This window comes from Dreissena polymorpha, chromosome 2, assembly GCF_020536995.1.
Source record: "Dreissena polymorpha isolate Duluth1 chromosome 2, UMN_Dpol_1.0, whole genome shotgun sequence".
NCBI lineage: Eukaryota > Metazoa > Mollusca > Bivalvia > Myida > Dreissenidae > Dreissena > Dreissena polymorpha.
The window spans coordinates 139,207,496-139,224,239 of record NC_068356.1 but is presented as its reverse complement, the minus strand read 5'-3'; the positions used below and the strand labels follow the sequence as shown (position 1 = coordinate 139,224,239).

At 34.9% G+C, this 16,744-nt stretch overlaps 1 protein-coding gene across 2 annotated transcripts in view; it reads right to left on the bottom strand.

The window, feature by feature from the left end:
• Nucleotides 1-16,744, bottom strand: part of LOC127869191 (zinc finger protein rotund-like) — a 245,230-nt gene that overhangs the window by 100,905 nt on the left and 127,581 nt on the right. For both annotated transcript variants that reach the window (XM_052411533.1, XM_052411534.1), the window contains one exon: nt 3,141-3,216. In XM_052411533.1, coding sequence (XP_052267493.1) covers nt 3,141-3,216 — 76 coding nt within the window. The remainder of the gene's footprint in view (nt 1-3,140; nt 3,217-16,744) is intronic.

Sequence of the window (16,744 nt, the reverse complement as noted above, 5' to 3'; positions counted from 1 at the left end):
GAAGCAATATTTAGCAAATAATTTAAGAAATAATGAATGTTTAATAGCACAAAATAATAATTTTAAACTCGGCTGTATTACTTTGAAATGATTCCAAGACAATAATCATCCATTTAATCGATAAAAATAGAACATCGTCGAATTAAGGTGTCGGCGAATTTGGATTACGGTAGGTTGCCCATATTTGTTTTCCAAAAAGTAAAAAAAACAACATTACTTGCTGCTGGGCTCATATGTTGGGGACAATAAAACATTTTATTTAACTAAAAAAGACCTGTCCCAGTCAGCAAAAATGGCGTATTTGATCGTATTTTCAATTACTGTTAAAATTCTTTTCCTGATTTATGCTTTATTCAAAGGTCAAAATGTTTTAAAAGCTCACAATCAATGAATCATACGTTATTAATAAAAAAAATTGGCAAATTTGCTAGATCTATCTTGCCGATTTTTGATGCAAAACAACCTAAACAGTAAACTTTAGCAACAGAAAATACGACCAAATTCGGGGTGTTAGTTTAAAAAAATAAAAACCCTACCTGGTTGGTCTTAATGGTTCTTATATTCTTTATGTGATAAGGGCCCTCTGCGTGGAGACGCAATGCCTTCTTCCCACAAGACTGATAATTCAGGGTTTTCTTACAAACTTCTCAAACCGCTTTTCCACAAGCTTCCACTTTTCTCAACCAGTTCACTACCCGCCCGTAGACGACAGCTGGGAATGGCCACCCATTATAAACTGTACGCTGAAGTTTCTTTAGCTACCAACAGGCAAGTATCTCGTTGCCATTTTTCTCAACTTAAGTCTAAACACCGCTTCCCATTCGGCATCAAATATACGCAAAAAGTACTCAAATTGATTTAAATCGGCAGCAATCTTTAATCTTTAATCAGATGTTATTGTTTTTTTAATCCTCTACGATGTACGATTTGTTTTCACATCAGTAATTTGTCTCGATGACCGGTGTTAATGCCGACTGCACATGAATTTTTCAGGTCAATAACACGGCGATGTATTGATGCACAGTCTACAGCTGAAAGCGGTTAATATCTGGGACGGCATGTCAGGAAAAAAATCAATACCGATAATTCGCATTGTTCATTAATTAAGCAACGATTAATAACACTTATCCTTTATGGATTTTCATGAAAGAAAAACCATAATAAAGAAAATGTTATTCTCTTTAATCTGATATATAAACAAGTTTGGAAAGAATTGGATGAAAAATTTGGACTTTATTGCATAAACACCATTTTCTCAATTCAAGGGGAGGTAATTCTGTACTTCATGGACCAATAATGCTCATTTTTTGTAGGGTTCGTGTCCTTATTGATATAAAGACACTGTGCAAATTTGGAAAGGATCGGACAAAAAATGTGGAAGATTTTTTAAAGTTTTCACAAAATAGGCAAAAACGAATAAACATGCAAAGTTCAACGAGCTCCTGCGGCCATGTTTTTTGACGAATCAAATTTCTTTGAACAACTTTTTCAGGGGAGCCTTCAAAGGTCATTTCTGTGAAAATTTTTGAAAATCTGATGAGCAGTTTCTGACAAGAAGATTTTTTAAGGTTTTTACCATATATGGTCATGGCGGCCATCTTGGTTATGTGATCAAAATTTTTTTAACAATTCTTTTAATTGTCCCATGACCTAGGGATGCTCCACATGAAATTTAGTTGAAATTGGCTCAATGGTTAAGTAGAAGAAGATGTTTACAAATTGTTTACAGACGGACGGACGGACGCCGGACGCTGAGTGATCACAATAGCTCACCCCGAGCTATCGCTCAGGTGAGCTAAAAATGAGCCCTGAAAATTTAAGCTACCTACTATTTTTCCCAACTGTCCCTGTTTTGAACATAGCTATCATTGGGACTAACATTCTTATCATAAAAACACGGCCATTTATGTTGATTCTAGTTTGTTCACAATTCAAATGTAGACTATGGACAATTTGCTACCAATAATGGACACAAGGTGATCGCAAAAACCTCTGAGGCGAGCTAAAATACCAGTATAGAATTATGGGTTTCACAGAACAAAGATATTACCTACATTATATATGTCTATAAATGAGTTCATTTTATTCCACAATTTTATTTTTGAATGCATTATACTTTTTAATTGGATTGGCATTACCTATAATTATATGTTCCATAAAAGCAACAGGTACGTATTGTAAGAGAAAAATAGGATAGTCATAATTGCGCAAAAATGAGGGCATATAACGTGTTAGATCCACCTTGGAAAGGCAGTATCCACAACAATTAAATTTATCTTGTTTCAAAACTAGAATCATAACAACCAAAATAATGATACATTACTGTACAAAAACTCTAAAGGTTCATAATAACGTACAAGAAAATGTTTCAAGAATGCTAAAAATGATTGGCCACTGGATGTGCATACTGTGTACTGAAGCCGATTCTTTCAAAAAGGATATAATTTCTAAATCATTACGTGTGGAAAAACTATTACTTATTCTCTGTGCAGACATATTGTCAGTAATTTGAAACTTGAAAGGATCCGAAATGGCTCAAAATCAGTAAAGTTGTTTACAACTGTATGATGTACAACAAGAACACAGTCCTATACGCTCATTAAAGCAATGGGAAAAAAATGTTTTTATGACATCTTTAGTTTCATTCAAGTAACAATCATTAAAACATCTATAGATTCAATCCATACAAACAATGACAGTAAGAACATCTCTGGTTCTATTCAAGAAACAAAAGCTAAAACACCTATATTACCTTACAAAAAACACATATACGCAGATATACTGCAGATTCAATTACTATCATTGACATGAGCTTTTTTTTAATCTTTAATTTTTGTTTGATCTTAAATTTGTGGATTTTTTATTATCCATAGATCCGCGCAAGCAACAATATATGGATCATCCATAGTTTCACACAAGCAACAATTGTTGGAACACCTATAGACCAATACAAGTAACAAAACATAGAAAACCTTAAGTTCCATACTAAGCAACCACAGGAAGCGGTCTTATAGCATTAAAGCAACAAAAGATATAACATATTCAGTTTCAGATTTTCCATATTTTCCATAAAAGCTACAAAAGATAGATAACCTATTGCCCATATAATCATTTACTGATACAAGGTCAAGGTCACCTACCTGCATGGGCGGCCACAGACTGAACTCCTCCCGCTGGTGGCGGTCCGCCATGTTGATCCCCGTGTAACAGTCTGCACTGAAACACAGACACGCAAACATTACATGTGCCTTGTTCTGAGTAAACTGGACTTTCATATTGACTTGGAAGTGAACATAACTAGCCTTGTGCTGGGGCAATCATAGTACTAGCATATTGACTTGGTAGTGAACATAACTAGCCCTGTGCTGGGGCAATCATAGTACTAGCATATTGACTTGAAAGTGAACATAACTAGCCTTGTGCTGGGGCAATCATAGTACTAGCATATTGACTTGGAAGTGAACATAACTAGCCTTGTGCTGGGGCAATCATAGTACTAGCATATATGGACTTGGTAGTGAACACAACTAGCCATGTGCTAGGGCAATCATAGTACTAGCACATATGGACTTGATAGTGAACATAACTAGCCTTGTGCTGGGGCAATCATAGTACTAGCATATATGGACTTGGTAGTGAACATAACTAGCCTTGTGCTGGGGAAATCATAGTACTAGCATATTGACTTGGTAGTGAACATAACTAGCCTTGTGCTAGGGCAATCATAGTACTTTCATATTGACTTGGTAGTGAACATAACTAGCCTTGTGCTTGGGCAATCATAGTACTAGCACATATGGAGTTGGTAGTGAACATAACTAGCCTTGTGCTTGGGCAATCGTAGTACTTGCACATATGGACTTGGTAGTGAACATAACTAGCCTTGTGCTGGGGCAATCATAGTACTAGCATATATGGACTTGGTAGTGAACATAACTAGCCTTGTGCTAGGGCAATCATAGTACTAGCACATATGGACTTGGTAGTGAACATAACTAGCCTTGTGCTGGGGCAATCATAGTACTAGCATATTGACTTGGTAGTGAACATAACTAGCCTTGTGCTGGGGCAATCATAGTACTAGCATATTGACTTGGTAGTTAACATAACTAGCCTTGTGCTAGGGCAATCATAGTACTTGCATATTGACTTGGTAGTGAACATAACTAGCCTTGTGCTGGGGCAATCATAGTACTAGCACATTTGGACTTGGTAGTGAACATAACTAGCCTTGTGCTTGGGCAATCATAGTACTAGCACATATGGACTTGGTAGTGAACATAACTAGCCTTGTGCTGGGGCAATCATAGTACTAGCATATTGACTTGGTAGTGAACATAACTAGCCTTGTGCTGGGGCAATCATAGTACTAGCATATTGACTTGGTAGTGAACATAAATAGCCTTGTGCTGGGGCAATCATAGTACTAGCATATATGGACTTGGAAGTGAACATAACCAGCCTTGTGCTGGGGCAATCATAGTACTAGCATATATGGACTTGGTAGTGAACATAACTAGCCTTGTGCTGGGGAAATCATAGTACTAGCACATATGGACTTGGAAGTGAACATAACCAGCCTTGTGCTGGGGCAATCCTAGTACTCGCATATTGACTTGGTAGTGAACATAACTAGCCTTGTGCTGGGGCAATCATAGTACTAGCATATATGGACTTGGAAGTGAACATAACCAGCCTTGTGCTGGGGCAATCATAGTACTAGCATATATGGACTTGGTAGTGAACATGACTAGCCTTGTGCTGGGGCAATCATAGTACTAGCATATATGGACTTGGTAGTGAACATAACTAGCCTTGTGCTGGGGCAATCATAGTACTAGCATATTGACTTGGAAGTGAACATAACAAGCCTTGTGCTAGGGCAATCATAGTACTAGCATATATGGACTTGGAAGTGAACATAACTAGCCTTGTGCTGGGGCAATCATAGTACTAGCATATATGGACTTGGTAGTGAACATAACTAGCCTTGTGCTGGGGCAATCATAGTACTAGCATATATGGACTTGGTAGTGAACATAACTAGCCTTGTGCTGGGGCAATCATAGTACTAGCATATTGACTTGGTAGTGAATATAACTAGCCTTGTGCTGGGGCAATCATAGTACTAGCATATTGACTTGGAAGTGAACATAACTAGCCTTGTGCTAGGGCAATCATAGTACTAGCATATTGACTTGGTAGTGAACATAACTAGCCTTGTGCTTGGGCAATCATAGTACTAGCATATTGACTTGGTAGTGAACATAACTAGCCTTGTGCTAGGGCAATCATAGTACTTGCATATTGACTTGGTAGTGAACATAACTAGCCTTGTGCTGGGGCAATCATAGTACTAGCATATATGGACATTTTTTAATTGTGTATGGCCTTAATTCCATTAAACCACTTTTTGACCAATGTCCTAAGAATATTATTATTTTAATATTCAAGACTGTGTCATCGTTTTCAGGTAAACAACAACCGTACAATATGTAGTCTGACATATTTCCTCTGCATTTAGACAATCATTTCATTTGTTTCATTTAGACAATCATTTATTTCATTTGTTTGTTGTTAACGGAATATGCATTTTTTAACAACTACATAGATATTCATTATTTGTCCGTATTCTGATTTTCTGATCAGTATTTCTGTTCAGATTTAAAAATAAAAAAATCCAAATTGAGATTATCTTTTATAAATCAATTTATGATAAAGAAAGGAGCAGTTACCATAATTTCAATGCTGAAATATTTTGAATGCAAAAATGCAAGTAGCCTTAATGTGTTGGATAAAATATATTCTCCTGAAAAATTTATAAAATGTCAGTAACACTAGTTATTACATTTGGTAGATCTCTTCTCCAAATTCTGAACGTTTGAGGTAAATAATGTTAAAATTTCATGATGAATGATGATGTTACAATTTTAGATAATCTGTATATGCCCAAATATATTATTTGACCTCTTAGTGTCACCTTGACCTTTGACTAGGACAATAACTATTCATGAACATGAAATATTAATGACCTTAAGAACATTCATGAACCACGAAGTTCATGAATAATTCATGAACTGTTCATGAACAAAATTCATGAAAAGTAATCAAACAGTTCTTGAATTATTCATGAATAATTCTTGAACTGAAAATGAGGTTATTCATGATCTTTTCATTACATGAATTATTCATGAACATGGAAAGTTCATGAACTTAAGAATATTCATGAACCACAAAGTTCATGAATGAACAAAATTCATGAAAAGAAATCTTTCAGTTCTTGAATTATCCATGAATGATTCTTGAATTGAAAATGAGACTATTCATGATCTTTTCATTACATGACTTATTCATGAACATGGGAAGTTCATGAACTTATGAACATTCAAGAATTGTGTTCATGAATGTTCTTAAGTTCACGAACTTTTCATCTTCATGAAATTTAAAGATCATGAATAGTCTCGTTTTCAGTTCAAGAATCATTCATGAAAATTCATGAACTGGATTATGAATGTTCATGAACTTTGTTCATGAATATTTATGAATTATTCATAATCATTTCGCCTGGGAGGTAAGGAGCCAGGTGTTACACACAAGACACTGTCTTCTAATGGTGAGCCTTTGGGATAATTTATTTGAGAATTGCATGATAAATAACAAAGTTAGAGTAAGGAGGAGAAATAAAACCATTGTGACAGCTTCATCGAGCTTTCCACAAGTTGGATTGCCACAAGTTGTTTATATTGAAACACCTCAAATAATTGCGGTTACATACCATTAGATCTGAGTAGGCACCACTCTTATATACGCAAAAAAGAAGCAAAATAATAAGATGTACATGTATAATATTGTTAAATAATTTTGTTAACATCATAATGCTTTTTCTCTGCACATATAAGTCAAAATGGGGCCAATACATAAAGGTATGGTTGCTAGCAAGATCCTAGCATTATTTTGTGTAAGTGACTGCTCAGCTCTAGTGGTTTGTTGTCTTGGTAGTAAATTAAACAATAAGATTATCTGAAACAAGAATAATGTTTAGCGTGCATTAAAAGTGTTGAATATTTGTATGTGATACACAGACAGACAGATACATCTAAGAGCGCGTCCTGCATCTCAGACGAATTAAAATCGGAAAAAGACAGACAGATACATCTAAGCGCGCGTCCTGCATCTCTGAAGAATTAAAATCGGATAAAACGCATCATTCAGAAGTACAAGCGTCCCAGAGGACACATAGAGAATCAAGTGGTATTCGTTCGTATTTGTAATTCTCATGTAGACGCCCTATCTGTCAGGCGGTAAGCATTCTACATAAAAAAGTTTTCATTGGACATTAACCCCACCAGCACTTATAGGAAAGGTGAAATCCTTTTAAAATCGCTCCGTGGAGAATGTTTTTGAAGAGCCAAGGTGATCAATTTGTATTTGCTGGGTTTATTAAAATATGCCACCAAGGAAAGTTACCAAACAAGATAAAAAAATAGCAAATGTCTGGCTATGTTTGGCACAGCTATTCTGGCGAAAATGATGTCTAACAAACAAAACCAGGAAATCTCGGATGATAATAGGCTAAAACTGAGTGGGAGTCAGGCTGATTGCAATAAGGAAAAAAAGTTATTTTTTGCCTTAATTGCTCATCATGTTCTCGTGGTTAAGATTTGCTGACAAAACAGACAAACAAAACCATTTTATGTACTGTGCTATTTAAAAAAAGATCATTTGTAAACACAGTATGGTTAAATTAATACAGAATAGAAACTCCCCAAAAAAACTTGATTGGGATATGCCTGTCACCCAGATCACGTAAATACTAAACAAGTTTTACCCCAAATGATACAAAGCCTGGCTGTTGGATTGCAAAAGGGATCTTCTGAACAAGATAAAGCCATAGAACTATTGCAAAAGGGATCTTCTGAACAAGATAAAGCCATAGAACTCCTGTCTTCTGAACAAGAGCAAGCCATAGAACTCCTGTCTTCTGAACAAGATAAAGCCATAGAACTCCTGTGTTCTGAACAAGATAAAGCCATAGAACTCCTGTCTTCTGAACAAGATAAAGCCTTAGAACTCCTGTCTTCTGAACAAGATAAAGCCATAGAACTCCTGTCTTCTGAACAAGATAAAGCCATAGAACTCCTGTTTTAAGGCTCTTGAATGGATTATTATCGAGCACTTAACTTTGTCAAAATTTCAGTAACTTGTTCATTTACATCATGATTTCAATTTTAGGACTTCAAACCAAAAGTAAAATAATCTACAAGTCACTAAGGGCAAAAGATGTTGGGAATAAAGTTGCAGAGAAATTGAAGAAATAGGAATTTGTGACAGTGCTGGCTGATGAAAGTACAGATATAGGTAATAAACAAGTGGTCTTACTCCAAGGTCCTGAATGAATAATTTATGCCAGAGACTCTTCATATCGAATATTGAGTGATTTGATGCACTTTGGATGCTTGTATAATTAAAACAGTTTGTAATAAGATGGCAAAATGAGGTAATGATGCAAAGAAAATCACATCTTTGGGATGTAAAGTTTTTTATTATTATTTATTATGTTTCGTTATTTCTACTGCTAGTAAGGGAATAAATAAGTCCTGTTCATGGTCACATTGTTTAAGCCTTTGATTAAAAATAAGAAACTTTGTCTTAGAGTGTTTTTTTTCAGGTCCAGGGTAAAGCACTCCAGGACTCATTAATTAGGTGTAGGATTTATAGATTTTCTATGAGATTTGTTTTCAAAACGGCAAGTCCTGGAACTCATTGGAGCAAATTTCTAGATTAATCTCTGGATATTTTATCATTTTATTATTAAAAGCACATGGTTTTATGGTGGTAAAACATAAGGAACAGTACAGTGAGACTATTGGCCTTCTGGCATTGTAGTGATCTCCCAATCAGCATGCATTGAAATGATAACGGACCTCAATCCTCGTTTTGTGTCACATTAATGTTCTTGGACTGACTGGTGGTAATCAGAAGGCCTAAAGTGGTCTATGTTATTTCTTTTTCGAAACATGTTATACTAACTTTTTCATTAGTTTATAGCACGAATTGATCAAATAAATAACTCTGTTTATTTCTTCAATTGAACAGTATTCCATATTGCAGTGAATTATTTGGAACAATAAAGAATAATCACACATTTATCTGATGGTTCATGTCTATAATTAATTAACAATTATTTACCAATTATTTACAAGTAGAAACGTACACCCCTTGTCACATGTTTAATGAATTTTTTTTTCTTTTCATGATATCTACATCCCACTCATTGTCAGTGTCATGATTTCTTCCCACACTGTACCATGGTTTCCCATGACAGTCAGGCAAACCATAGAAAAAAGCATGTGCACTGAAATTGTTTTCATTCCTTATCACCATAAACAAACAGAATACAACCACAAACATAATTTGACTCAAGTAATGGACGTATTATTTATTAAAATCTAAAAACTATAGATGTATTTGGGCAAAAAATAGTAAATATCTCAAATGGAAATTTTCAATAAAGATAAATAAACTTTAAATTTGAAAGGGCATTAACACAATTAGCAAGTAATTTGGCTTTGTTCAACTCAAAGTGAAAAAATCTTTATTTTGTTCGAAAAAGTTTTTCCTGCACCTTTTATCTAGACACTGACATTTTAAGAAGATCTTCAAACGTTTTATTTTTAAGTATATTGACTATACTAAATAAAAATATATATACTTTTTAATATATTGCTGTTTAATATATTGTAGTCATAATTTAAAATATTCTTATCATAATAATAATGATTGCATTACAGAAAACATGTAATTTAATTCCTAAATTTTGACCTGACAAGGAATTTATTTTACTTGTTTAAATCCTAATTTTTAGTTAAGGTAAAAGGTGTCTAATTGGTACTTTTCCGTAAATAGAATATGATATTTCCACATTGTAAATTGTATATCACAATTTATTGCAAAATTGTAAAACTTTTAACCATCCAGTTTAGTTTTTAGCATAGGTGCGTTTACGCACCTATGCTTATGGTATATACCACATTTCGAAAATCCACATCGATCGGTTTCCCTTTATGAAGCCTTACCTAATCAAAAATCAGACGAAATATCTATTTAATTTAGTATATGGTCATTCTTACAATTTTTTTTTGGAAACGTTTTTCTAACGTTTTTCTAACGTTTTCTTCCAAGAATATTGCTGACACCGTTTTTTAGTGAATTTTTCTAAGACCGTTTTATGTAAAAAAATCTTCTTATAACCTAAAAAAAATTCTATCTGCACTATAAATCTCAATCTCCTACGCAGTGGCCTCCCTTATACTAGAAGTTACTGACCGGGCGAAGCAAGGGAAGTAACTGCTGTGAGGAGTTTCTATAAAAAATCTGCATTCAGAAATCTGAATTCAGAACTCAATCTGTTGTGCACGTCTGCATCTAACGCTTACCACAAGTTTTACGACAAATTCTTGACGCAGACGAATAGGGTAGCGTCTATTTTCATTTGTGAAAAGAATAGTTCGATGCAGATCTGTCCGTGCTTAAATTTTGAAAGGCTTGGGTAATTATTTTTCATAAGCGTTTCAAACACTGATGTAAATGGAAAGATTATCTATTTAAATAGTCGGTAATTGTTTGAAATTATTGATTTGAGAAATTCGCGGATGGCGATATCGAACTACATTATACCACGTGACGCCATTCTTCCCTGTATCTTGCACCTATGCTTTTAACGCCATCGGCGCTCTCGTTACACTTGGTTGGATACACCTACCCCTTACTTGGTTGGGCGTTTTCTGTAATATAACCCTATATCCAATATGGATATAGGGTCATATTATATATATATTGAATATAAGCTAAATAAACATACTCAAGTGGATTTTGCTAGTAGACACAGCATGAAAAGAGTGTCTTTGAAGGCGAATAGTGCCTTTGATCTCCAATAATATGTGCACTCATCTGGATAAAATAGCAAAAACGATAACAAATTGTTCAGTGACAAGTAACTTTAATTAATTTTTTGTCACATCAAGCACGATGAAATGCATATATGTACATATTTATTTAACACAATATATTGTATACAAAATATATGAATTTCAGGAAGTTTTACCATTTCTATCTCAAGAAATTACACTTTACTTATGCCTGCCCCCATTCATTATCACATCTATTTTGACTTTTAAGTTTCCCATTAAAAGTGACAGAGCCATCCTTAAAAATTCTTTTGTTTGGCATAACCCGACTGACCCACTAAAATTGGCCCAACTGAATTTTTTCTTTGTTACATTTCAAATTTCTTTCCGCAAAATTTTTCCTTTCCGCTTTTTATCCTTTTTGGTTATTTGCGTCATTTAATTGAATGCTCTTTCAAGGATATCTAGAATAGCAATGAACAAAACGCGTACAAGTCGCCTATTTATTTAACATATGCATATGCAATTAATTAGACTTTAAATACAATTAAACCGCTCCTGTTTTTCTCGTATCCCTTTAATTAAAATACGCTGCTGTCGTTCAGGATAGTTTGGGAGTAAAAAAACAAATTAATTAATTATCACTGTTCAATTCAATTAGGCAATCGGCAGAGATGTGTAATATTATCGAAATATAACTAATTATTTAATTATCACTCTTTAATTCAGAGTGGTAAATATTCAGCAGAAAGATAAAAAGTGGTCAGCTTAGAAATATTTATTGAAGGGCATTGTCACGTTGAAATTTTGTTTCATTTTGTTTCGTTAACTGTTCAAATTGGGAACATATCATTGAAACAAAGAGACAAATATAGGAAACCAGTACGGATTAAAATGACGGATGTTTTCAACGAAATTTTACTAGATTTTCGCAATTTAGATTTTTCTTGTGCCAAAGTCTCAATATTTTTGCAAATGACTCAAATGGCGAACGACAGCGCGAGCATTGCGAATGTGTTATTATTGGAATAAATGCTCACTATTACAGGGCTCGCGCTGTCGTTCGCCATTTGCGAAAGTATAGCGAATTTGGCTCAAGAAAAATATAATTTGCGAATATGCTTTTATCTCGTTAAATTTCATTGAAAACATTCGCCATTTTAATCAGGAGTGTTTTTTTAAACTATTTTTCTGTTTGTTTCCATGAACAATTTGAAGCGCATACGGTAGCTGGCCAATCTACATTTAGTTCATTATCGGGTAATATTGGGTCATTTATGTGCAGATAATGGAATACACAGTTGATATTGTCGTCTGCCTACAATATTATGGCGGTTGGCAAAAGTCGTATAAAAAATAAGCCAATGAAAAGAAGCGTAACACTCAATAAATTATTTTTAAGCTGATCACTTTACAAATTTCTACCGACTATTGATCTGAATTTAAGGATGAGAATTAAATAATTAGTAACATGTCGAAGATGTTGCACATTTTTGTTCTTGATTGAAATTAAATGTTATAATTACTTTGTAGTTTTTTTACTCACAAACTATGCTATTGTAAAGTAATATGTCAATCAAATAGTATATTAATTTCGTATTTGCTAGGTTACTTGTTTTCATTTTCTGTAGTCAAACGATATGCACATTTTATTTCATGTGCAAAATGCGTACAATTTTTCGGACTGTCGTTTTCAGATAAAGTATTTTTCGTCAATTATATTATATTTTCGAAGTTCTTTATAGAAAAAAAAGACTTATGAATACATGTGCGGTGATAAGGGCCGTGCAGAAAAATCTTTACCAGAGGCAGAACACTTGGAGCTTTATTTGATAATTACCTTTCAGTTTGGTATATGTCGGAGTTCAATGTCAGAAAAAACAAGGGCTGTTTGTTAAACATGCATGCCTCCCATATGGGCTGTCTGAGTTGTAGTGGCAGCAATTGTGTGAATATGTTTTTTGTCACCATGACCTTGACCTTTGACCTAGTGACCTGAAAATCAATAGGGGGTCATCTGACAGTCATGATCAATGTACCTATGAAGTTTCATGATCCTCGGCCTAATTATTCATGAGTTTTTATCAGGAAACCATTTTACTATTTTGAGTCACTGTGACCTTGACCTTTGACCTAGTGACCTGAAAATTAATAGGGGTCATCTGCCAGTCATGATCAATGTACCTATGAAGTTTCATGATCCTTGGTGTAAGCATTCTTGAGTTATCATCTGGAAACCATTTTACTATTTTGAGTCACTGTGACCTTGACCTTTGACCTAGTGACCTGAAAATCAATAGGGGTCATCTGCCAGTCATGATCAATGTACCTATGAAGTTTCATGATCCTAGGCCTAAGCATTCTTGAGTTATCATCCGGAAACCATTTTACTATTTCGAGTCACTGTGACCTTGACCTTTGACCTAGCAACCTGAAAATCAATAGAGGTCATCTGCCAGTCATGATCAATGTACCTATGAAGTTTCATGATCCTAGGCCTAAGCATTCTTGAGTTATCATTCGGAAACCATTTTACTATTTCAAGTCACTGTGACCTTGACCTTTGACCTAGTGACATGAAAATCAATAGGGGTCATCTGAAAGTCATGATTAATGTACCTATGAAGTTTCATGATTCTAGGCCTGAGCGTTCTTGAGTTATCATCCGGAAACCTTCTGGTGGACGGACCGACCGACCGACGGACCAACCGACAGGGATCATATTTTTTCGGTTTTGTCGGTTCTAGACCGACTGGGGTCATGAAAGACCGATTGAAAATCCCAAACAGTCGGTCGATTCTGTTTGCCAGAATTTCCATGTCATGAAACCAATTACACAGGGCACATGCTAACACACCCTAATTACATTCGTATCGCAATTTGGGGGGGTTGAACCATTCGCTGCAGTCTTTGAACCGGTCAGGACCAGTTTATTGCACCACGTCAGCCGACTAGTATCAGAATATGACCCCAAGCAGCGAAGATTCGTGCGACTGTGTATTAGACATGCGTGAATAGCCAATGTCAATATCAATTGATAATTTCACTGGCTTATACCTAGCACACCAATCGGTCCGTAATGTGTACACATCCACGATAAAATCGTGGACAGTTACTTCGGAGATGAAAACCTCGATGTTATCCTTGTAGAAATTTTGCATTTCATGCATGATACAGTGAACTTTCATATAAACAAAGCAGAAAATCCGATAGCAAAAAATGTGGGCGGACCTTATACACTGAAAGCACGCGCTGTAACTAACAAAACATGCCGATACATTTTTCCACCAGCGTAATAATCCGGCAAAAAATGAACGTCGCGGATCTGATGGACAGAACAGCCGAAAGTTATATTTTATGGGCGGAACTTCACATAAAATAGTACCCAAGAAGAAAAATATACATAGTATAAATCTTTAGTAAAAATCGTTTTAGAATCGAAATAATTTGTGTACTTTATTGTTTGTTGTTGAATAACCCAGGACCGGAAGTTTAGATGCGTGATTTCAAATCACTTGTGCTTCGCTCTCGTGATTTAATCCCTACGCATCTTAATTATCTGCCGTGGGTTATTCGACAACAAACTAGAACATACACAAATTATTTCTTAACTATTTGGTTGTATTATTGTCAGTAGCCAACCTACGGACAGACATTTGTTGTGTTCAGTGCATGTTTGTAAGCTATTATCGAGTCAACAACGATTTAAAACATTGGTATTGACTTACACAGATTAATAATATCGACAACCATGAAAAAAGTCAGATAAAACAGCACACGAAACAACAATGAAATAGCAAATAAGACCAATTGAGAAAACTCGTATGTTCCATTTTAAAAAAATGCCTAAGGCAATTTAACTTGTACATTTATTATACCACCTTCATGAATGGCAAAATCAATGGTATATATTTAAACGTTATTTGTCATGATTTTGGATATAAATTTTCGGACACTTTTTCCCCATTTAAATTAAGACCGATTGATGTTGCGGGAAAATATGATCCCTGCTGACCGACATGTGCAAAACAATATACCCCCTCTTCTCCGAAGATAGGCATAAAAATTACAAAAAAAAACATAAAATCCCTACCTACCTACCCACCCAAATTTACCTGGGTCGGGTTATGCCAAACAAACAATTTTTTAACGATGGCCCAGTTTAAAACTCTGATATGTGATAAAATGTGGCTTTATATTGATATTCTTAAAAAATAACAATACAATATTCTGGTCACCAAAGTCCAAAGGCAACCCATGCATACAGGTGCACTTCACCACAAAATATCAAGGTATTTCCAATCTTACATTGCAAAATATATATGTTGTAAAGGAGACACAGCCACATTGCCACTATAAACAAACATGTTGCCAATAGCATCAAAAGAGATGCCAGCTACTTTCTGAGCTTCAGCAAAATTCACCAATGATGGTTTCACATATAGGTGGAGACCTTCAAACACATTTTCAAATCCACACCAGCAATTGGAGTTTTATCTGGAATCACTATACCTCGAATTGTAAAAAAATTACGCAATGATTTGTTGATAAATTCAAAAATCCCTTTTAAGTTCCATACTGATTCCTTATAGGATTGTTTGTTATGAGAAACAAGCAATTTAGAGCAATTTTTTAAGCGCTTAACAAATACATGACTCCCTGACCTCAAATGATCAAACATGAAAATATGTGTTACCAATTAAATATGATGAAAAATTGAAACTCAAAGCAAATTAATCTTTTTGTAAATAAGTTTTATTTTATGCGGATGGAAAAAGTCCCAAAACAAGTTTGTCCTTTGCTCCAAGGTTGAAGCAGTGTTCTCCGAAAGCACCGGCGGCTGGCAATTTCGCCAGTTACTAACAATCTAGGCGCCGGCTACTTTTCCAAAAAATATTAATTGGAAACGGCGAAAAAATACCAGTGTCCGTTTTTTTACCAATGTTGACGCGATACTTTCGCTTTTGTGTGTGTCAACAAACTAGCTGGATGTAATTATTCTAATGCGCATTATTTTTGCGCAGAGACAAGCATTAAAAAAACAAACGATCGATATTTCATATCTTTATGTAACAGTTTTTCACCCACTGTTTTAAACATTCGTTTATGACGAAGATTGCCGAACACAGGGTTATCTTGAGCTTAGTACGGAAAGTTTTACGGCTGGCAAATTTTGCTTTCAAACTGCCATCGTGACATAAATGCGCTGTACTTTGAGTGTTTCTTTGAATTCGATCAAATTATGCTGAGAAGCAGACATAACAATGCCTCCACACAAAAAAGAGACTGATACTGTGTCCTGTCAACGAACCCTAGCCGTTTTCTGTAGGCCAATTCAAGGTAGAATGAACGATCCGTAAATAGACCCATTATAGAACATCGAAACTTATTCTTTCAATTTCATGTGAAAAATCATGTATCCTCGAGTGCCCTATTTTGATGCCTCTAATTAGTCATTAGGTGAAGTTTTGTTGCTCTAAATAGGGATTTAGGTAATCAATATTTTATTTGATGACAAATTTACCTTTTATTTACACATTTTAGATGTAATTGATTGTGTTATAAACCAAAATTTTACTCAGCACTTTGCATATAACTGGGAGATTGTGTAAACACTGCTCTTTTGAAATAATAAGCGGAAATTCCGGTCATTAGTTGATGAGAAATAGCCCGGACAAGAATTGAACTATATGTACAGTTAATGGAAAATTTCAAAGGGCCATAACTCTGTGAAAAATCATCCGTCCAGAACTGGCTGATAATATGCACATCTCCTCTTGGTAGTGAAGCTTCCTATAAAGTCTCATTGAATTCCGGTCATTAATTGCTGAGAAATG